Source organism: Quercus lobata, chromosome 6, assembly GCF_001633185.2.
Source record: "Quercus lobata isolate SW786 chromosome 6, ValleyOak3.0 Primary Assembly, whole genome shotgun sequence".
Taxonomy (NCBI): domain Eukaryota; kingdom Viridiplantae; phylum Streptophyta; class Magnoliopsida; order Fagales; family Fagaceae; genus Quercus; species Quercus lobata.
This window is the reverse complement of record NC_044909.1, coordinates 19740022-19764688: the sequence shown is the minus strand read 5'-3', so window position 1 is coordinate 19764688 and position 24667 is coordinate 19740022. Positions and strand designations below refer to the sequence as shown.

The 24667-nt window shown below is 39.8% G+C and overlaps 2 protein-coding genes across 2 annotated transcripts; both read right to left on the bottom strand.

Annotated features, from left to right (window-relative positions):
* Positions 1-14048: 14048 nt before the first annotated feature.
* LOC115949952 lies at positions 14049-14855 on the bottom strand. The gene has a single exon (XM_031067211.1). It carries the CDS (start codon positions 14853-14855, stop codon positions 14049-14051), a length of 807 nt encoding a protein of 268 aa, XP_030923071.1.
* Positions 14856-15029: 174 nt separating this feature from the next.
* LOC115949951 lies at positions 15030-15629 on the bottom strand. Its single transcript, XM_031067210.1, has one exon. The coding sequence runs from the start codon at positions 15627-15629 to the stop codon at positions 15030-15032; it is 600 nt and encodes a 199-aa protein (XP_030923070.1).
* Between the last annotated feature and the right edge of the window lie 9038 nt (positions 15630-24667).

The window sequence follows — 24667 nt, the reverse complement described above, 5'->3', positions numbered from 1 at the left end:
GGCTTGACTAAGTCGCGAGATAACCGTATGGCCAGTTGTCCTGTTTTGTCCTGTAGTGCTCCAGCTAGCATGACTGTTCATCTTCCAGCATGCTTGGCACGTGTGCAGCTTCTGGCGGCTTGCAACCGCGAGTCACCCGCGAGTCCCAGCCGCGACACTCTGTTTTCTTGCACGCTCTTGAGCAAACTTCACTCTATCTCACTCACTACCCTTACATCAAACCCACCTAAATACAGGGTTACTAAATGCTGAATTACAAGCAAATTTGGTACGGAATGAAGCCAATAAGATGGTTGAATAAATTCAACCTTACATTATTGTGTGTGTCTTTGGTCTGACCAACCAAGTTTGCAAATACTTTGAGTTTTTGTGCAAAACTGTTTGATGTTTAAGAATTTATGGAGACTATAAGAAATCTTAATTTTGAGAAAACTATGTTTATAACTTTGTTTTTGAAACACATTTCATCACATACTCATGCATTTTGTTCATCAAATTTCAATGCTTTGAAGTATTTCTAAAATGTGTCTTTGTTGTTTTCAAAACTGCATTTTTTCTCAAAAAATTTGTGAGCCTCTGTCTATTTCGATTGATCCAATCTGTTTTTCAATCAATCGAAAGTATTTTAAAATGGTTAAAGGAGCCTTTGTCTGCTTCGATTGATCCAAATTGTTTTTAGATCAATCGAAATTGTTTTGAAATTGTTTTAAATATTTTAAAGAAGCCTTTGTTTGTTTCGATTAATCAAAACTGTTTTTCGATCAATCGAAACTCATGAATCAGGTTTTTAAAAAATCATATTTGACTTGTTCAAACCACTTTTTCTAATACTTTTCAAAACTTTTTCTCTCTCACCGACTCAGCAAGGCTCCACAGCAAATTTTTTGTCGTTTTTCTCCTAATTTCTTGCAAGGTTTCTCTCTCCATAAGCCGGTATGTCCATATTACCCTCTCTTTTGCATTGTTTTTCATGTTTTCATGCATTTTTTCATGGTTTTTTGGGTAAATTTTCGAACTATGCATAAATTGGGATTTTGATTAATCAAGCCTTATTTTGTGAAATTGATCAATGGGTTTTGTTGCTATGATGATATATTCATGATCTATGATGGTTAATTTGATCAATTTGGGGTTTTGTAAAAAATTAAAATTCTAGGGCTTGTATTGAACCCGAATTGGGGATTTTGTCAAATTAGGTTTAATTGATGAAATTGGCTTGTTGTTTTGATGTAATTGATCATTTTTATCTATTTTCTCTCATGTGTAATGATCAATTCGCCAATTTATTACAAATTGAACAAGTGGTTTTTCAAATTTTGGGGTTTTTTTGTTAAAAACTCTATGCTCAAGCCAATTTTGTGCATTTGAACTTAACTTGGATTTAGTTTCACCGCATTAAAGCATGCATCATGACATTTAAATTGTTCATGCATCATATAGATTTTTGTTCTATATTTTTTTGTGCTAACGTGCAGTTTGCCTTTGGTTTTTTTTTTTTTTTTTTTTTTCTCTGCTTTATGTCTTTGTCTTTATCCTAGCACCATGCCTAGGAAGACTAGAGCCCATAGGACCCCTTCCACTTCCTCTGAGTCTCCCTCTAGGAGTGAGTTGTTTAGGAATGACAAAAGTAGAGAGGTCTATGAGAAACTGAACTGTAAGTGTAAAATTTGGGCTGAACGTTTTGTTGTGTTAAATGAGGTAGATCCTACCATTAGGGCAAACCTTGAGAGTAGAGGTTGGCTGTCCTTGTTAGAGATAGATCATCCACCCCTGACCACCCTGATTAGAGAGTTCTTCTCGAATCTCTCTTGCCACGTCTATGATTCCAACACTCTTGTTCGGAGTTGGACACGAGGTGTTGAGTTCACCATTACTCCTCGGGTAGTGGCTAATACTCTTGGGGTTCCGGTTGTTAGGGAGTTTGTCTATCCCTATAAGGAGTCTCCACCCTTAGATGATGTTATGTCATACATCACTGGGTCTTCTATCTAGTGGGGTTCTGATCCTCGGATCACGTCTGCTAAGCTTATTGAGACTGCCTATCTTTTCTTTAGGATAACGTGTCATTCTTTGTGGCCTATTTCTCATCTTCACACCATCCCTCTTGAGCGATGTGTGTTTTTGTACGCTTTTGTTTCTGGTGCGTCTATCAGCTTTCCTTATCTGTTTCTTCGTTCTTTGAACAAAGTTCATAGGATTTCTACCGTAGCGCATGCTCTTATTCATCCTATTTTCATTCATAGGATTTTGTTGTTTCTTGGTCTAATTGATTTCCCTTCTAGTGAGCCCGTTCATGTCATAGCTCCCATAGGTGCCACCTTCCTTAGGCAGAGGGCTGCTCACTTGAGAGTTGGTCCTATGCATCCTAGAGGTGCGTCATCTAATGTTGTTCCCCCTCATCCCTCTTCTACAGGTGCTGATACGACTGAGGCGTCTGGTGCTGCTGCTGCTGATGCTGATGTTCCTCTACTGACGACTTCGGATGATTCCGACATTCGACGTACGTTGGATCATGTCTTGACTGTTCCGGCGGCTTATGGATAGATTTTGGTGGACGTGCTCAATGAGATCCGTGCTTTGCACGTAGAGTTGGCACAGTTTCGACGATCTTCACTGCCACCTCCTTTTGATAATGGATTTTGATTGCCCTTTGGCATTCCGTCACAAAAAGGGGGAGTACATATTTGAGCGTATAGAGTTTTTGTTTTCAGGGGGAGAGCATTTTTGGTTGGTTGGAGCTTGTGGAGTTTAGATTGTATCTAGGTGCTTCACATTGTATTTTACCTTTTTTAGCTCTTGCCATATTTTTATTGGGCTATTCATGTTAGAGGGAGATACTTTTATTGCTTTATATGTTTCTTGTTTCAACTGCTTATTGATTTATATTTATGAGTTTTTCATTGATATATGTCTTTATTGTGTGTTGTTTGAAATCAAGAATTTATTTTGTTTACTTGTATTTTCCACACATGCGGTTATGCATTTTGTTTAGTATTTCAGGAAATATACAAGTTGATTCAATTAAGCTGCTGTCTACATTTGCAACTGATGGATAGTAGTTAGGATTAAATTTATTTTTATGAGCATTATTTTTGTAAAGGGCTTTTCTTTGTAAACTTTGAACTTTTAGTTGTGTTTTGTCACGGATTGCCAAATGGGGAGTTTGTTAGGTTCTAAAGACTTAGGATTTTATGTATTTAGAACTCTAATATGTATTGTTGGTAAACCATGATCAAAATAAGATGTTTAGTCATGTTTAGAGTTGCTCAAAGTTGGTCATTTATATAAAGTTGGAATAAGCTGATGCAGAAATTAATTATGCTTCTCGGCCTGGTTCGATCGATCGAAGTTTAGGCTCGATCAATCGAAAATTGGGTCAGATGCGTTTTCTGCAGAATTCCAACTCAACCCTAGTTTTGTTTTAAAATGTTTAGGGTTTTGTAATTTGCCCTAGGTATATAAGGCAAACCTTAGCCACATTTTAGTGTTGCTCATATTGCTGTTTGTGTAAATCTCTTGTGAGATCTGTGAGGAGCTTTCCTTTACACAAGTTTAGGATTATTAAGAAGGAGATTTCTTCAAGAGCTTGATGATCATTCAGTTGCTGACATAAGAACTTAAAGAAACACAAGCGGATGTGCTTGTACTTGCTGAAGAATCCAAGAAAGAAGGAGTCCGTGGTTTCGGAGCTTGCACGTGGTCGTGTTAATAAGTTTCTACTGGTGGGTAGCAATAGGATGTTAGTGGTCTAAGTCCTGTTGAACAACTTCGATTCTTTCATAGTGGATTCAGGATTACCTTGAGAATAGCTAGGTTAAATCCTCCCCAGGTTTTTTACCGGTTTGGTTTTTTTTTGTTATCATATTGTTGTGTTTTTTATTTTCCACTTCTATACATTGATATGATATATTTGTGTTAACCTAGTTTTGTTAATTTGACTAAGTAATTACTTGGCTAATTACTTAGGTTAATCTGATTGTGGTTTTAAGGGGTCTAAAAACTATCATAGTCTACTAATAAATTCTCTAAAGGCATTTGTTAATCAGATCAATTTTTAAAATGTTTTTCTTTAGAACACACTGGGTTCAAAACTCCTTGATAGCATATTGGGGCCACTCCCATGGGATTTCTTCTTACAATAACCTAACATATGTGGGACGAGAGGACTATATATACTTGAAGGAATAGTCATACACTCGAAGAAGTTTGGACACTCTCGTTTGTCCAAAAAAAGAAAAAAAAAATATATATATATATATATAAATAAATATAAAGAAACTTATCTTTGTATAACAATGGAAATAAAACAAGATGATGGTGGTGGTTAATTTAATAACTTATACTAATGCAGTAATGCTTCATCATAATTGATTTTCATGCCAAAAGCATAACCTACCTGTAGTTACTATAAGAGAAACTTCACATTACTATTATACTACTGAAACGAAAAAAAAAAAAAAAATATATATATATATATATACATATATATATTATTGCAAGGTCACCTATTCACTTATTCTTGTTAATGCTTCATCCATAATTGAATTACATCCCAAAAGCATAAACTATGCTATGGTTACCTCACACGTGTACGTAACAATTACCGGCATTTCTAAACAAAGGAAAAAAAGGATGCACTGGTCTTAAATACTCTTGGTATATCCAGAATCCTACATGCATCCTAACATCAATCAATAAATATATATATATATAAATACATGACTAAATTGTCACATTACTAAATTTTAATTGGTGCTAGGAGATCCACACACGACACAATTGAATGATGCTTTAGTAGTATTATATTATATATATACGGATTGAAGTGACTAATTAAATCTCAAAAAAGGATGGGGACGCGGAGCAAAATGGATAGTTACCTAATAATCAGATGAAGAATGATTTTGCAGTCTGTTGAATCTTTTAGGTCAATTCTCTAGAAAAGATTCATATGTAGATAAACATAGATTAAATTAGATGGCTATCAATACAAGTATTGCCTTAACTTGTTTATGAGAGAAATTTGAGCACTAGCAGCCCCTCAATCAGTGGCCGCTCTAGGATTATTTTTTAGGGAATCAACAAGAGAAATAAATTATACAAAATTAAAACAAAAGAAAACTTGAATATATCGACATCATAAAAAAACAAAAAAAAAAAAAACAAAATTGAAATACATAAATTTTTACAATTGCTTTCTATGATGTTTCAGATATTGAAATTGTTATATGATTTTTTCATTATCAATCCTATGAGTTACATCTTTTTCAATGTATATAGCCAAGTAATCATTCATCCATTGATCTCCCATTGATCCATTGGACTTATTAATTTTTTTCCCAGATTTTAAATCAAATTGGTTTTGTAGGGTCACAATTTAGAGCCCAGGCCCAACATGTATGGGGTTTTGGTCCAAGGAGCCCAGAAACAATGAATTTGTAGAGAGTGGGCTATAGAACTAGGCCTTAACGAAGTGTATTCTAGCTAAAGTTGGGTCATACAACAATTAAAAGTAAGAAAATCCCCTTCACATCCATAGATTCTTAGTCCGAGGAGAAGCCGGGAATGTATACGGGTTCCTATTCGAAGACTATGGTTCTTGCATTGTTCTTATGTTCTAATTTCCTTTTTTCTCCGTCCCCTTCTTCATGGGGACTCCCCTTTCTTATATAGTCCTCTTAAAGCCATCAGGGCCTTACACTTGTTGATTATCTGGACCCTCACTTGAGTGCTTGTCCCATCGGACATCCCCCCATCTTTCTGTGAGTGGTGGTAGCCAAAGCAACTGTTCACAAGTCCTCTCCACATTAATGCAGCCAGAAAAGTAGGTGCAATGCATTTAATGTGGCAGTTGTAGCCACTCCTTGGACACCCTACGATTCCTTCCTTCCTACGGGCCTGTGGGACTCATCCTTGTTACTAATGCCCGCTGGGGTGGATCCTTCTAGTAGGCAGAATGCATATTTGAGCCATATTTGTTACGTCCGAGGAGACATTCCTCCTTGGACTGCCTTCTAGACAACTTCAGACCCACAAGAACTGGGCTGGGAGCCCTTTTGGTATCTACGCCCTCTCCTCAGACATGGTTGGCCATCCCGTATAAGGCCCAAGGCCCATTTTATGAATTTGGGCCTTGGGCCTTGGGCCTTGGGCCTTTGCTTCTACAATAGCCCCTCAAAATTTCGGTTTTTCCCTCTTTATCCGAGGAGAAAAGGTGGGATTTTGATACTTACTGGGTAAATTATTACAATTTTCTTGACTCACGCGTGTAAGGGTATAACCTCACGTGCTTCATTATTGCCCTGGCGTTTCGTAGCCCACGAGGCCCTATTAATTGCACCAGGCGGCTTCATGTCTCTCATATCCAATGGTGGGGCATTCAATCAACGATAGATACTCCCCCAATTCCTTGGGCGGGAGTAATCCCGTTCAGTTTCCCTTGCTATATAAGGTTCCTAGGGGGAAATACTTCCTCTTTTCAGAAAAGAAAACCAAGTGTTCCAGAGCACTTCAGCACTTCCTCTCGCAAAACACTCAAAATTCCATGGCCACTTTCGTGAGGATTTCCGGCAGATTCTTTGAAAGCTCGGGAGGTTTAGGATATGCGCTCACGTAAGTGTTCATTTCCCCGTATTCCTTAACTTTTCTTCTCTGTTGTTCTTCTCGGCTTCCTTCCATTAGTAAACCTTCTTCGTACCACCTAGGGTTAGTAGAATGGGTAAGTTTCAGAAACTGGTAGATTCTCCGGCCGGTATGGAAGGTTTCAAGGCCAAATACCGTATCCCGCCGGCAGTGGGTCTAGAATACTGCTCCTTAAACCAGATCTTAACCAAGAGAGAGACGGGACAAGTCGCCATTCCTATGATCGCTTTCATAGAAGGAGGAATAACGATCCCCATGGGGAGGATAACTAGGGATTACTTGCGCGGTCATAAGCTGGCCCCCCACCAGCGCGCCGCTAACATGTTCCGGATCCTAGGGTGCATAGACGCTCTAAACAAACAAATGAACCTCAGCCTCTCATGGCACGATGAAGTTCACTTGTACGAGTGTCATTGCCTCAATGAGTCGTATTACCTGAAATCCAGGTCCGATGAGGTGAGGCTGATATCTTGCCTTCCTAAGTCCAACAAAGGCTTGAAGGACGACCATTTGATTGTCTCCGGAGCATGGCACGATGGTCTTCGCTGCCTAGGTAGGGCAAGAGTACCAGGTGGGGCATTATAGGGTCAGATCCCTAGGCGGGGATCTTAGTTTTGAGTTTTCCTTTCACTTATTTCGGTTTCGGTTTTGAGTATTTACCTTCTCGGACTGACATAACCCTCCCTTTGGGTATTTTGTAGACAAGGAACACACAACTCCGAGGATAAGTTTGGTCAACGTCCAAGCCCTCAACTATCTTCTAAGGTTCGAGATCTTTGTGAGCGAGGACGGGCAACTGCATGCCGCTCACCTTATCTTGGACTACGAGCCCCTTTCTCGTGCTTTTGTGGACGTGGGTCAAGCAATAAGGGCTGGGAGTCCCCAATTATCCCGTATTGACGTCTCTAAACCAGGCTTCCTTGCTCGGAAAGACCTACCACCAGTCCAACCGCCCGTTCAGCGCGTTCTCCAAGAGGTAGCTGCTCCAAGAGAGAGAATTGACTCCTCGCATTCATCCCTCGAGGCTGAAATTGACCACTTCCATTTCACCGAGGAGGGCGAGGTGCCAACAAGGCCTGTAGAGCTTTCAGATTCCGACTCGGATCTTGATCGCTTCTTGGTGGCTCACTCTCCTAGCTTGGTAATTGCTCGGATTGACACGAGCCAGGAAGTCAAAGAGGAAGGTATGGATTTGAAGCCGAGGTCTGGGCTTAGGGGGCTCATGTCCAATAGGAACAAGGGGCAGTCCTCTAAGGATGCCCCTAAGGAGCAGGTTCCAACTAAACTTCCTCCTCCTCTTCCTCCTTCCATTAACCTCGTGCTACAACCCATTCCTAATTTGAGGCGGAAGAGGCCAGTGAAGGAATTAAAGGAAGGTGAGGTCGGCCCTCCAAAGGCCAACCAACAAAAAAATGGCAAAGAGCTAAAGAACAAGAGGAAAAAGCTCGTTGATAGCCGAGATGAGGTGGCTATCAAGAAGGAGCAGCGCACCTAGTCTCCCCGCCTAGAGCTAGATGGCGCCCCTATCCCGTCGGATGCAACCCTTTGGGAGTCCCAACGGGGGCAGGCATCCTACCTTGCCGAGGCCCTACAACAGTCCTTCCTTCTGCCTCGTGACATGGATGGGCTCCGAGCCACCAGGAAACCGGACCTCTTTGTGTCATTAAAGAGAGATCTTGCCATGGTAAAACGAAGATTCTTCCTTGTTCAAGTTCCCTATTCCATGCTCATCTATCTATCGTTCTCGTTTTAATGATCTTTCCGTTATTTCTATGCAGGTCACTCAACAGATCTTCGTTGCCGAGGAGTGGGCGAAGAACTCTCAGGAAGAGCTGAATACTGAGGTTCAATCCTGCCTCGCCGCGGAGAAGGTTGCAGGTGCACTCAAGCTGGACAAAGAGCACTTAAGCAAGGAGATCAAAGAGGCATTCAAGGCCCGGGACAGTGCCAAGGCGGGCCTTAAGACTACAATGAAGCAGGCCGAGAACATGCGTCAGCAGTTTTACACAACAGAAATAAACCTTGCGACTGAGAGGCAAATGGTCTCGGACCTCAAGGCGCAACTGCTACAGGAAAAGAAGGTGGCTCGTTTGGCCAAAGAGGCGGCTAAGGCTACGGTGGCAGCCTCCTATGAGCGCGGAGTGGCAGATACTAAAGCCAGGCTTACTGAGGAGGTGACTGTGGTTTGCAGGGACTACGTCACCGAGTCCTGGGGAGTAGCCTTGGACCGAGTAGCAATTCTTGCGGACTCCGACCTTAGGAGGATCGAGAATATCTTCTTCCCTGCGGATATTAGCGAGATTCCAGGTTCGGGTACCCTTGAGGAGCCCCCTTTCGCCCCGACCACTATTCCCAATCCCATTATACCTGAAGGGAAAGGGGGGAACGAGGAGATACAGCCACCAGCCAAGGACAAGTTGCTTGAGGACGCCCTCACTATAAGGGATGTTGCGCAAGCCAAGGAGGCCGGACCCAAACCTACTGTAGGAGGTGATCGACCTAAGGCTGAGGACCCTGTAAAAATCTCAACCAAGGATAAAGCTTAGGACATTAGTATAGGGCTTCTCTTGTAGTTATTTTGTTTCGTTTTTCATTTTCTTAGCTTTTGTTAATGTTTGTAAGATGACGCATCTCGAAGCTTAATGAATGATATAATTTCTTCTTTGAACTTCATTTTACTACTTCCATTTTTGTCGAATGAATTTTGACTGTGTTACTAGACCTCCAAGGATAACCCATTACTCGTAGTTTAAGTAATACGGCTAAGTATGAATGAAAGGATAGTAACTAATTTCCCCCAATCCTGTGGTCCGAGGAGCCACATAGGATTTGGGTTCTGTTTAACACTTAGATAAAAACTACGTAGTTGTTAATTTCCCCCAAACCTATGGTTCGAGGAGCCACGCAGGACTTGGGCTTTGTTTAACACTTAGATAAAAACTGTGTAGTGGTTAATTTCCCCTAAACCTGTGATCCGAGGAGCCACGCAGAACTTGGGTTCTATTTAACACTTAGGTAAAAAACTTCGTAGTGGTTAATTTTCCCATAGCCTATGGTCCGAGGAGTCACGTAGGACTTGGGTTCTGTTTAACACTTAGATAAAAACCACGTAGTGGTTAATTTCCCCCAAGTCTGTGGTATAAAGAGCCACGCAAAACTTGGGTTCTGTTTAACACTTATGTAAAAAACTGCGTAGTCGTTAATTTCCCCCAAGCCTGTGGTCCAAGGAGCCATGCAGGACTTGGATTCTGTTTAATACTTAGGTAAAAAACTGCGTAGTGGTTAATTTCCCCCAAGCTTGTGGTCCAAGGAGCCACGCAAGACTTGGATTCTGTTTAACACTTAAGTAAAAACCGCGTAGTGGTTAATTTCCCTCAAGCCTGTGGTCCGACGAGCTATGCAGGACTTGGGTTCTATATAACACTTAGGTAAAAAACTACGTAGTGGTTAATTTCCCCCAAACTTGTGGTCCGAGGAACCACGTAGGACTTGGGTTCTGTTTAACACTTAGGTAAAAACCGCGTAGTGATTAATTTCCCACAAGCCTGTGGTCCGACAAGCCAAGTAGGACTTTGGTTCTGTTTAACACTTAGGTAAAAACTGAGTAGTAGTTAATTTCCTCCAAGCCTGTGGTCCGAGGAGCCACGCAGGATTTGGATTCTGTTTAACACTTAGGTAAAAACCACGTAGTGGTTAATTTCCCCCAAGCCTGTGGTCCAACGAGCTATGCAGAACTTGGGTTCTGTTTAACACTTAGGTAAAAACTGCGTAGTGGTTAATTTCCCCCAAGCCTGTGGTCTGAGGAGCCATGTAGGACTTAGGTTCTATTTAACACTTAGGTAAAAACTGCGTAGTGGTTAATTTTCCCTAAGCCTATGTCCGAGGAGCCATGCAGGACTTGGGTTCTGTTTAACATTTAGGTAAAAACTGCGTAGTGGTTAATTTCCCCCAAGCCTGTGGTTCGAGGAGCCATGCAGGACTTGGGTTTTGTTTAACATTTAGCTAAAAATGCACAGTGGGTAGTACCAAGAATATGAACTTTCATTAATAATAGTACTTTTTCAGGTTATTTACATTCCAAGGACGTGGCACTACATGCTCACCCAAATCTTCTAAAAAGTAGGCCCCTATGCTGGCCACCGAGGTGATACGATATGGCCCTTCCCAATTTGGTCTGAGCTTTCCCCACGTGGGATTTTTTGCAGTGCCCAGAACTTTTCTTAATACCAGATCCCCAGGTGCTAGTGGCCTTAGTTTCACCTTAGCATCATAACCTTGTTTAAGTTTGTGTTGGTAATAGGCGAGTTGGACCATTGCTCTTTCCCTTCTTTCCTTAATAAGGTCTAAGCTTTTTTCCAGCAACCCGTTGTTAACATTAGGACAGAATGTGCTGGTCTTCAATATTGGGAAGTTTTTTTCTAGAGGAATGACAACCTCAACTCCGTAGGTCATCGAAAAGGGGGTCTCCCTTGTAGTTCTATGCGGCGTGGTGTGGTACGTCCACAGGACATGGGGCAATTCTTCCACCTATCTCCCTTTCGCATCATCTAACCTCTTCTTCAGCCCATTTACTATGACTTTGTTGACGGATTCAGCCTGCCCATTCCCTTGTGGGTAAGCTGGTGTGGAGTATCTATTTGCAATTCCCAATTCGCTGCAATACCTTTTGAAAGCTTTACTATCGAACTAGAGACCGTTGTTCGATATTAGGGTATGAGGGACTCCGAACCTAGTGACGATGTTCTTCCAAATAAATTTCTTGGCATCTACATCTCTAATGTTTGCCAGTGGCTCGGTTTCAACCCATTTTGTAAAATAATCAGTGCCAATGAGAAGGAATCTTTTGTTCCCCACTGCTTTAGGAAATGGTCCTAATATATCCAAGCCCCACTGTGTGAACGGCCAAGGGCTGGACAGCGAATTAAGGGTCCCGCCCGGTTGATTTATATTTGGGGCGAACCTCTGGCATTGGTCTCACTTCTTCACATATTCGTGTGCCTCTTTCTGCATGCTCGGCCACCAGTAACCTTGGGTTATGGCCCTATGGGACAAGGACCTACCCCCTGTATGGCTCCCACAAATTCCTTCGTGCCATTCCTCTAGGATAAGCTCCGTGGCATCCGGATGTACGTATAGCAAGTACGGTCCTGAAAATGAGCGCTTATACAGTTTCAAGTCCTCGGACAGCCAGAATCGAGAAGCTGTTCTTCTAATCTTATCGGCCTCGCTCTTCTCTTCGGGTAAGACGACCTCCTTTAAAAACAGTATTAAAGGATCCATCTAGTTGGGCCCTGCCCTGATGCTGTGAACGTGCATCAACCTGGCCTTCATCACTGAAGGCCTGTGTAGATCTTCCATGAGTATAAATCGAGGTAGGCATTGCGCCTAGGAGGTGGCTAGCGTGGCAAGAGAATCGGCATGGGTGTTTCCACTCCTGGATACATGCATTAGGCTAAAAGAGTTAAAACGTGTCTGCAAGCGCTTAGCTTGGACAAAGTACTCTTGCATTCTTTCATCCCTTGCCTCCAATTCCCCATTTACTTGCCCTACAACAAGCCTTGAGTTCGAGAACATGTTTATGGATTTCCCGCCCAGTTTTTCGACCATAGACACTCCTTCCAATAGGGCCTCATATTCTGCCTCGTTATTCGTGGCCAAAAAGCCCAGCCTTAGTGATTTCTCAATGGTAATCCCCTCGGGGGAAATCAGGACGAGCCCCACCCTAGAGCCCCTTTGATTTGCTGTGTCATCAACATATGCTTTCCAATAAGTGGGCCCTTACTAAGAGACTATGTCGACCAATTTTTCGTCCGTGCTTGGTATCCCTCCCTTTTCTTTTGGTGAGGGTTCAGCAAACTCAGCTACCAGATTCGCGAGGACTTGGCCCTTCACAGTGCTGCGAGGCATGTACCTAATGTCGAAGGCGCCAAGAATGGTCCCCCACTTAGCTATTCTCACTGTGTAATCGGCACTTCGGAGTATTGACCTGAGCGGGAGTTGGGTTAATACAACAACGGTGTATGCTTGGAAATAGTGGGGGAGCTTTCACGTGGCTTGTACGATCGCCAGGATGGCTTTTTCCAGGGGGAGGTAGCGAATCTCTGCCTTATGCAACAACTTGCTCACGTAGTAGATGGGCCGTTGTATGCCATTGTCCATCTGGATCAACACCAAGCTCACTGCGTGAAGGGCCACGGCAATGTAGGCGAATAAAACGTCGTCAGTTTCAGGACTGGACATGATTAGTGGCCGAGACAGATATTCTTTGAGATGCTGGAAGGCTGAGGCGCATTCGTCAGTCCACTCGAACCCTTTCCACTTGTTTAATAAGAGAAAGAAAGGCCTACACCTATCTGTCGAACGAGAGATAAAACGGTTCAAGGCAACAATCATGCCGGTGAGCTTTTAGACCTCCTTGGGGTTCCGAGGGGGCTGCATGCTGTGGATAGCTCTAATCTGGTCTGGGCTAACTTCAATACCTTTGTAGGTCACCATATAACCTACGAATTTCCCTGATCCCACTCCGAATGAACATTTAGACGCGTTCAGGCGCAGCCTGTACTTCCTCAGGATTTCAAGGATATCGCCGAGGTCCCTCAAGTGCTCGGACACCAACTTACTCTTTACCACCATGTCGTCTATATAGACTTCGATGCTCTTGCCCATCTGCAGTTCAAACATCCTAGTCATCATCCTCTAGTAGGTGGACTCGGCGTTCTTCAAGCCGAAAGGCATCACCTTATAGTGGTAGTTTCCAATGAGGGTGACAAAAGCTGTCCTTTCTTGGTCGTCGGCGGCCAAGGGTATTTGATGGTATCCTTGAAAGGCGTCTAAGAAGCTCATTCGAGGGTGTCCCACGGTTGAATCCACCAATCGATCTATCCGAGACATAGGAAAAGGATCCTTCGGGCAGCCTTATTTAGGTCCGTGAAGCCCACGTAAACTCGCCATTTCCCGCTCTTCTTCTTCACCACAACCGTATTGGCCAGCCACTCGGGGTAGAAAACTTCTCTGATAGCCCCTGCTTTCTTTAGTTTCATCACTTGCTCCCTCACCACATCCATATGCTCTTTCGACGGTCATCGAGGAGGTTGTTTCTTAGGCATAATGGCTGGACTAACATTAAGATGATGGCATATGAAATTCGAATCGACCCTCGAAGCCTTGTAGGCATCCCATGCAAACATGTTCACATTCTCTTTGAGAAAATCAATCAGCTTTTCCTTCTCTTGGGGTGGCAGTTCCGAGCCGACCTGAAAAAATCTTTCCTGATCGGAGCCCACGAGCACTTTTTCCAAATCCTCACAACTTGCCTTCTCGGCAGGTCTCCCACCACCCGAGGCTAGGGCTGTTAATTGCTATAAGCCATTCTCGGTAGAGGTTGAGGGCTCGGTACTCGGCCATCTTTAGATGGCGGACACCATGCATTGCCGGGCCATGGCTTGGTCCCCTATCACTTCTTTGACCCGACCCTCCAACGGGTACTTCACCTTTTGGTGTAAGTTTGAGGATACAGCTCCTAGGACATGAAGCCAAGGTCTGGCTACAATGGCGATGTAGGGCGAATACGTGTCCACCACTATGAAGTCCACCTCTACTATGTCCGAGCCTGTTTGTATAGGCAGCCTAATCGGGCCTTTCGGAGTAATAGTTTTCCCTTTGAAACTTACCAAAGAGGAGTCGTATGCTGTCAAGTCTTCCAGTCTCAACTTCAGCCCCTTGTACAGGTCGGGGTACATTACTTCCACGGCACTGCCCTGATCAACTAGCACCCTCTTCACGTCATATCCCCCAATCCTGAGTGTGACAACTAGAGCATTGTCGTGGGGCTGAATGGTTCCAACTTTATCCTCATCCGAGAATCCGAGTATGGGCGAGACCATCCCTTTAGCCCTCTTAAACTCACGGTCATCGACTTCGGCGGGGAGTCGGGCCACCGACATCACTCTGAAAGGATGGGAGCCGATTCTTCCTAGAGCGGCAAGAATGACATTTATCGTGCCAATAGGCGGTCTCAAGGTGTTTTGCCTTGCCTCGACGCCCGTCTGCTCTTGTCGGCCACCGGGATGATACAAGAGATGTCTCAGCTTTCCCTCTCGGACTAGCCGGTCCAAGTGGTTTTTCAGATTTCTGCAATTATCGGTGGTGTGCCCCGGTTCTTGGTGGTATTCGCAATATAGGCTTTGGTTGTGTTTTGCGGGGTCGCCTGCCATTCTATTTGGCCATTGAAAGAACGGCTCGTTCTTAACTTTCTCTAAGATCTTATGTAACGGTTCTCGGAACACAGTGTGGATTGCCTGTGTCCCGGTGGATCCAAACTGCTCTGAGTAATCCCTTCTCAGCCGGTTGTTGTTGCTAAATCAATCCGACCTGAAGTCCCTCCTCTCCTAAAGGACAATCTTCGCTTTACCCTTCCCCGTCTGTTGGTCCTCTTCGACCCTCTTGTACTTGTCGATTCGGTTCATAAGCTGGCTCACGCTGGTGACCGGTTTCCCAATCAGGGATTTCCTTAAACCGTGCTCTGTTGGCAGGCCTCTCTTGAAGGTGCTGATGGTGACGTCATTATAATTTCCTTCTATCTCGTTATACATTTCCCAATACCTATCTGAGTAGGCCTTCAAGGTCTCTCCTTCTCGCATGGATAAGGACAGGAGGGAATCTAAGGGCCGAGGAACCCTACTGCTCTTTATGAAGCGAGAACCGAAATCCTGGGTTAGCTGCTTAAAAGAATTTATGGAGTTTGGCTTGAGGCTGTCAAACCACCTCATCGCCTTGGGTTCCAAACTGGACAGGAACACCTTGCACATCAAAGCTTCATCTCTGGAATGGACGGTCATCCTCTGGTTAAACTGGTTTACGTGCTCTACGAGGTCCGTCCGACCATTATATATGGCGAAAGTGGGTTGGTGGAACTGCCGAGGAAGTTCAGGCCCCTCTATCCTGCGCGTGAAGGGTGACTGAGAGATGCGGTCCAGGGCCTTACTCATGGCGTCGTTTGCTAGGCCCTTGTAAGACGGACTTTTGTGGCCGCGTCTGTGAGGTTGCTCTTCCTCATAGGAGAAGGTTTCACTTGGTGGGGTTCTCGACCTTCGCCTATATTCGTTTTCCTCTTCATCACTGGTATCTGGGCTGGGGGAAGGACGCCTTCGCTATGCTCAGTGTAACTTCCTCTTCAGGTCGTCGATTTCTTGTTGGAGAGTCCTATTTTCGCCCCGATTTTCGGATGCATGACCTTTCCCTTTCGAGCGACTTCTACTCGTGTGGGAGGTATTTACGCTACCCTCTCGTCGCTTGTCTTGATCTCTTTTCCATTTGAGGTTCAGAAAGTTATCCTGCCGTTGGGAGTCTGCGGGTTCCGTTTGGCGTAGACCGAATCCTTCCATTTCTAACAGTCGTACTTGCAAAGGCACAAGTTCTTTCCACAGATGGCGCCAATTGTAGAGTCACAATTTAGAGCCCAGGCCCAACAGGTAAGGGGTTCTGGTCCAAGGAGCCCAGAAACAATGAATTTGTAGAGAGTAGACTATAGAACTAGGCCTTAACGAAGTGTATTCTAGCTGAAGTTGGGCCATACAACAATTGAAAGTAAGATAATCCCCATCACGTCCATAGATTCTCAGTCCGAGGAGACATGGGGAATGTATACAGGTTCCTATTTGAAGACTATGGTTCTTGCACTGTTCTTCTGTTCTAATTTCCTTTTTTCTCCATCCCCTTCTTCATGGGGACTCCCCTTTCTTATATAGTCCTCTTGAAGCCATCAAGGCCTTACACTTGTTGATTATCTAGACTCTCACTTCAGTGAGTGGTGATAGCCAAGGCAGTACTATTTACAGGTCCCCTCCACATTAATGCGGCCAGAAAAGTAGCTGTAATGCATTTAATGTGGCAGCTGCAGCCTCTCCTTGGACACCCTACAATTCCTTCCTTCCTACGAGCCTATGGGACTCATCCTTGTTGCTAATGCCCGCTGGGGTAGGTCCTTCTAGTAGGCAGAATACATGTTTGAACCATATTTGTTACGTCCGAGGAGACATTCCTCCTCGGACCGCCTTCTATACAACTTTAGGCCCATAAGAACTGGGCTGGGAGCCCTTTTGGTATCTACACCCTCTCCTCGGATGTGGTTGGCCATCCCGTATGGGGCCCAAGGCCCATTGTATGATTTTGGGCCTTGGGCCTTTGCCCCTACAGGTTTGTTATTGAGTTTTTTTTTTTTTTTTTTTTTTTTTTTTTTTTTTTTTAATGCTAAAATATTGTTAAGGGGTTCTGGTCCAAGGAGCCCAGAAACAATGAATTTGTAGAGAGTAGACTATAGAACTAGGCCTTAACGAAGTGTATTCTAGCTGAAGTTAGGCCATACAACATATTGAAAGTAAGATAATCCCCTTGGCTCCACGTGGAGCCGCCATGCCCTCAATTTTATAAGGTATCTTTTTTTGGTTTAAATAAAAATGATTTTCAAACAGAGCCATATCCTTAATAAAAGCCTCCCTTTATAGTGTTAGCTTTTATTAGTTTATATATATCCAAAATCTTTCTGTTGGTTAATTGAAGCACTTTCAAGCATGAGACAATAATATTGAATATGGTTTGGTCAACTTATGTCTAAATAATTTACCGGCAATGCTAATCAAAATCCACTATCAACAATATGGATTATAGTCACACTTAACCAACATTCACAACTCACACAAAAAACACTCTCTCACACTCACAAAACCTTACGAGCATAGACAAAATCTCTCATAAACATTACATACAAACACTCATAATCCTATAGCACCAATAATATACCCAACACTCTCTCACACTCACAAAACAAACAATTAAACTCTCAATAGATAACCACAAATATTTTTCAATCTCCAAAACCTACTAAACTACTTTTCAAAAGCCACCAAACCATTTGTAACAATGCATATTTATAAGATTTCAATTATATTCTTTGATAGACAATGAATACTCAATTACTTCTTCAACAAGAAAACATTTTTCCTTTCATATCAAAGGAAATCTTTGTCTTCCACACCAAGGAAAAATATTTCATTTTATGTAAAAAAAAACTAAATCCAAATCAAATTGGAATTTGAGGTAAATTTCTAACAATTTTAATACCAATATGGGATCGTTTTCTTAATGTAGTGCGTATCCTAATCAATCGAGCCAAAGTTGGCCTATAGCATGGGTTTATACGGTAGCATGAAGAAGGGTTTAAGCAAGCTCAAAGTAAACATCTTCACAATGGCTGGTTGTCTGCCATTAAGGGTCTGTCTTAAGTTTTACGATATTCATTCATGATTACGTTCCACGTGGGCCGTAATTCCCCATGTGATAATGCATTTTCAAATCAGCCAGTAGCTTTCGTTAGTATAATTTAAAAACATATTGTCCAGTGAAGTGGAATGTAGATGCATGTATGCAATTCGGTGACTCTTTTGGAGACGACAATACGTATTAAACTCTGCATCTTAAGAACGAAAATAAAATGAAAATCTAGCTAACCCACTTGACCCCGAAGTTCAAGAACGAATCCTGCAATGCCCTTGTGGGTTTTCGGTGTCAGCCATAGAAAGATAGAGACAGAGATTGAGAGATAATGGATTACACAATATGCATTAAGGGACACTAATTGTTTCCGAAACTAATACTCAACTATATGGATTAAAATTTAAAATAAACCCAAAAAGTTAATGGGGGTAAGAAGGAAAAATATGGCCTTACCTTTGTTTAATGAGAATTAAGACCACATAAACAACGGGGATGAATTATGAAAGCTTTAGTGGGGAATGCACCATCACTGATTTTCACTCACATTAACTTATACTAATACTGAGGCCAAAATGGACATTTGCCCATTTCGTCCAAAAGATGTAGCAAAATGACCATATTCTGAAACTATCTAGCAAAATGCCTCTATTTTAAAACTCGATTTTAAAAAAATCAAGTTTCAATGAAAAACTCGATTTAATGAAAATCAAGTAATGTAAGAAATTTTACATGGAACTCCAATTCCATGTTTTATTTTTTATTTTTTATTTATTTTTTATTTTTTAAGTTTGATTTCACATAACTCAATTTTCTAAAAATCAAGTTTCAATGAAAAACTTGATTTTTAGAAAATCGAGTTTAAAACAGAAGTATTTTGTTAGATAGTTTCAAAACAAGAGCATTTTGCTGGATAGTTTTGGCGAAAGGGACAAATACTCATTTTGGCCCTAATACTGACATGCAAAGATACCTAGAAAGGCCCTCTCATTCTTACACAAATTCATATTGATCTCTCTTACTTTGGTGGAAACTTAACACTCAAAAGTCTTGACCACAACAATTTCACACATAGTCATAGATAGAGTATGTATTAATTTATTGTTAATTTAATTGAGTTGAAGGTGGTAATTACTACCTTTGAAAGATTGGGCAACTAAAGAAGTTCTATTCTTTTCTTTTCAAGTATTATTATTATTATTATATTTTATTAACAATCGTCCTAAGAGCATCCGTTAACATGACCATATTATTAATTAAGAAGATATGACCATATTATTAATTAGGAAGATAATAATGTCATTTACTAAATTTCTAATCCTAAATTGCCTTAGAAACCTCCGATCCCAAAGATACGATCTTGTCCCGTCCCAAGATCAAGGCTTTTAGACTCCAAATTGCCCAAAAAGCCACATGCCGACGCCCACATATAGAAAATTTTTGCACCTTATACTAATCAAATTATATTTACATATAATAATCTTTAGGAAAATAGCACTTGGCGTTCAAATTTTTTTTTTTTTTAAATATTTATATTCCTAGTAGTGTAAGCATATCTATAGACTATACACAATACAACAACAACATCTAAGTCTTAAACCCAATTTTTTGGGGTTAGTTATAAAATCTACGATAAATTAGTCAAAGTTGGTCATTTGTATTCTTTCTCATCATTATATTATATCCAAATTCATAATATTTGTTACTTCTTCAATTGAGTTTTTTTTTTTTTTTTTAATACTACTACTAATGTTATTTTTGGTCTTCATCTACCTTTTTTGTTCCTTCAACTTGAATCCACTCATTCTTTCTTATTGATTGCATTAATTGTTCTCTTCTGAACATAACCAAACTATCTCAAGCGACTCCTAATCTTTTCATCAATAGGAGCTACTCCTATATTTAAATGAATTTCCTCACTTCGAATTCTATCTTTCATTGTATTTTCACTTATCCATTTTAACATTCTTATTTCAGATATACTCATTTTATAAATATGTTACTTCTTAACAACCAAATATTCAATATTATAGCGGTTATCAAGTCTTAACACTCTCGATGCACTTCTCCACTTCATTCACTATGCTCAAATGTTCACATACTCTTTATCTCTCAATCTTTTTGAGTAATTGATCCAAGATATAGAAAACTCCTACTTTGGTACCTCACAACCATTAAGTCTAACAGTCCCTTCATCTCTATTTCTACATTTAATAAACATACATTCCATATACTCTATTTTAATCATACTTAATCAAAAGCCTTAGGATTTTAAAGTGTCTCACCAAATATCTACCTTTATATTAACTCCATGTCAAGTTTCATATGCTAAAATTATATTGTCTACAAAAAACACACCAAGGGACTTTTTCTTGAATCACTTTGGCAAGATCATCCATCAGTAATGAAAAGAGAGATGGACTTAATGATGATCCTTCAAACAAACTTATAGTGAAAGTAAACTATCTTGTGATGCATACACTTATTCTCACACTAATTACAAATTTGTTATTCATTTCATTATTTGACTTAAATATATTTAAGAGGAACTCAATTCTTTTCCAAACTCATTACACATTAACTCTTTGAGACTCTATCATATACTATCTACAAACAATACCCAAATAAGGTAAATCATAATCCTCTCAAAATATATACCAATTGATGATGATGATGTGTGATATAAATAGTCTCTCCAACCTTGATTAATTTCTTATTATGACATTATTAGCTTTCAATTAATTGATCACCATCTCTACAATACTATAGCTATTTATATCATAATTTTAGTGTCCATTTGGAAAAAACTTATCTTCTTTTCTTTTTCTTTATTTTTTTTATTTTTTTTTTTTTTACTGAAAGTAATGTAAATAAAAACTTAAAGCTAAATAAAATAAGTTGATTGATGATTTGCTAACAATACTATAGCTAGAAGCTAGCTTATAATCTAAATGCAATAAGCTATATAAAAATTGTCAAATGTTTTATATAATGCACATGGTTTATAAATGATTTTGCACGTGATATGTGATTTGTAAAAAACATATATACACTTGTATAATTTTTATATTATATGAAAATAATCTCAAAATAAAAGAGTTTAACATATAAAAACAATTCTTCAAATTATTCTAAATATATAAAAGATAATGATGTGAATTTTTTTTCTTAAGCTTTCATCATATACTTATTGATTTATAAGTCCAGTGACTTCCAATGATAATATTATAAACAATTTTTCTACGACTACACTATTTGTCACAATGTGATGAAACTGTAGACCTTTGAAAAAAAGTTATATCTTAAATTTTCTCTATTTCAAAAACAATAGACCAAAGTGATATGATTAAATCAACCGTAATAATAGTAAAAAACGCGTGGGCATTATTAGAAAATAGTCAAAGTTGCAATGATGTACGTTTTTTATTATATTTATTTACTATAACCAATTTTTTTTTTTTTTTTGACAAATATTTACTATATCCATAAATACCATGCAAAAAGATTATTTTCTAAGAAAAAAAATATATATTGTAAACATTTTAACAAAAAAATAATATCATAGCTCATATGATTAATTTTAAAATGAACCTTATTTTGAGTACAATTACCTGTTTCTTTTGCTATATTTATTATTTTTAGACATAAAATAATTTAATACAATATATATATATATATATATTATATTACATATTTATAAGATTGTTAAGAGTTTTGTAATTCAACTAGTTGTCACTTTTTGATATTCTCAAATACAGACATCCATAGTTTAAATCTCTCAATCTCCAACTTTCGTTCAACGTTCAAATCATTCGATGTTAAAGGACAAGCACTGTCCCAAAAAAAAAATTATTCCACCGAAATTGCACTTTAATCAAAGACGTTTAGCAAGTATAGTCGTCCCATTACATTCCAAACTATTCCACTATTTTGGACACTTTCCTTAGCAATAAGTGGAATATCAGAAAGCTTTTGACCATATGTCATCCAAGTTTTGGGACAGCCCTAAAAATCATACTGCCTTTAATGTAAATGAGATACATTAACGTTCAGCAGCCCCTTCCCAGTGTCCAGCTCCAGTGATGGGCAATCTTTGCCTTCAACCCCTAAAGTATGTCTTTATCTTCCTCTCACCATTATCACCACCAATAGTGACCCTTACAAAAACCCATTATAAATTTATATAAGTATATAAATTGTATGGGGTTTGGCTTAGTGGCCGGGGGAACACAAAAGGAGAGTAATGTTCCAACGTCATGCACACTCAAAAATAAAATAAAAAGTGTTTGATAAACTGGCTCCACTCCGGCCCCCATAATTATATATGATCAGCAAATCCCACTAAGTGTCTTTGTCCTTGCTCTGTAGAAAAAAACCTTCCCACAGTCTCAGATCCTGTAGAGCCCCCCAAAGCTCTCTCCTACTAGGCAAATCAAGTGCATTGCATATATAAATTTTTCCTTCTGGGCAAGAATCTTTACACGTCTCTCCACACACTGAGAGAGACACCATTAGTACTTGCATCGTGCCATTTGCGATGGCGATTTATAACATAAACTATAAAATCCTGATGATAGTGCTTAATCAGTTACCAAAACCTCTTAAGGGACCCCGCGTGGCTACCAATATGCATAGACTTCAATTATGTGCATGGCATCCCTACAATTGGATGACCAATCATATCATTCAGGCCCTTCTTACTCCTCCCCGACACCACCACTTGCCCACTGATCATTTTTAGTCAAGCTGTTCAATTTCTTCTGTACATTAATGTCAAAACTTACTATAGCAAATTTTGCGATAAAAAATTTAAAAAGTAACGTGATAGCGAATATGATTAATAAATTTCAACAATATATAATGAATGAATGTCAGACTAATTTTTTTATTTTTATGATTGAATACCAAGTCAATTTTGTCAAAATTATATAATAAAATTTGTAATATTTATAACCTCAATCATTTCTATACATGGGTATAGAAGGACAATACACAATGTCAACTACTTCAATATAAAATAAAGACAGGCACATAAAGACAGGATCAGATGCCACTAAACTACGTGCCGAATAAAGACTAATATACTTAAATGAAGGATGGACCTACCAGTATATATTTAGTGGGAAGAAAAGAGACATTGTAAATCACCCCCACGCCCATCTTAGGAATCGTCTAGAAACAAAAGAAAAAACGCTTTGCATTGCATATCTTTCAACATAAACTATGATATTGTGGAAATAAATTTTCTCTTTCAACATAGGTTTTCAACAAAAATATCTATGGAATGAAAGGAACTAAGGATTGCTTGGTAAAAGCTAGTGGCCAAGTTCTTGGTACAAAATATGGTTTGAATTCCTCTCCCTCAATTAAATTCCGAAATGTTTTTAACACCTTGTGTTTGTAGTTGAAACTTCACCTCCTCCACCCTTACTATTAACCTATAAAAGATAAAAAATAAAAAATAAAGTACTCTGAAAATTTTGGGAAAAAGTAACATATATATTTAGCTCCTTTTTGTTTTTATCGTAGGTGAAATGGTGGTTGGAGGAAAGGTACAAACTCTACTTTATATTGGAGGAGAAAAGGACTGTGGCATTGAATACACATGATATTCAGCCTGTAGTTCCACGTGTGATAAGCAACATTCATCCTCATGGAAACGGTGGGTCTAAAAAGAGATCATGATGATGGCTTTAACAATGCGTTTTGTTAAAAAACTGGGAACAGATCACAGAAATTGAGAGCCCAAGACAAAAGGGAATAAACACACCTCGGAAATGTGATAATACTAGGCAATTCTGTTAGTGTTGCAAGATGTGGCTTGTGGAAGATGTGCTAGCACTGCAGAAGAAAATAATGGGGGCACTTACATTCAAGTTTTCAACTTAGATGGTATAACTTGTAAGATGCTTCCCTACCCCATATATCTATCACTAAAAATTTTCTTTATTTAGGAATATTCCAGGAATAGATACTTTCACTAAAGCATAATCCCTTTAGGATCTCCACTGGGAAAGTAAAGAAAATATAACAAAATTGTAGCCTTTAATCTACAATGATTCCACATTCAATTCAGAAACTCAGTGCTGGTTCCATTTTTTCTGAATCAATGATATTATAATTACTCTCAGCGCCATTATTCATTTGCCAATTATCCCTTGCCACTGATATGACTAAATTGAAATCCATCTTCTGATCTTCATCCTCTTCCAATTTACAAAACCCACCCAGACCACACTGCGCCATGGGGCAGCTGGGCTCTTGAATTTGACTGGCCCCTTCAAAGTTCAAATGGGCCCATTAATATTCTAGTTTTTTTTTTTTTTGCTGAAAATTAATTTTCTAGAGATTGTTCTGTGAAACAAATTCAAGTATAAGTTGATAAATTAACAAAAAAATTTATATATGCATTTAAAATAATATCTTAGGCCTAATTATTTCTCACTTATATATTAATAAAATTTACAATCATCAATGAATCAAATCTTATTCTTATGTAATTTGGATTACACTTCATGGAAATATGGTCCCTAACCTTAGGCTTATAAATGGCTGCCAGTCCTTGTTTCTCATAGTAGCTAAGCTGGATTTATTATTTTATGTAACGAAATTATATACAACATTCTTCTTGTATAGGAGTAGACATTACAAGTGTGTGACCCACTCTTATGTAAGAGAGATATTACATACAACGCTTACACATAATACCACCTCAATTGAGCTGAGATTGGAAATTGGGATCGGGTAAAAATGTTAT

Coding starts and splice junctions, on each gene's coding strand:
- LOC115949952 (XM_031067211.1), bottom strand. CDS start 14,855: ATGGCAGGCGACCCCGCAAAACACAACCAAAGCCTATATTGCGAATAC.
- LOC115949951 (XM_031067210.1), bottom strand. CDS start 15,629: ATGAGTAAGGCCCTGGACCGCATCTCTCAGTCACCCTTCACGCGCAGG.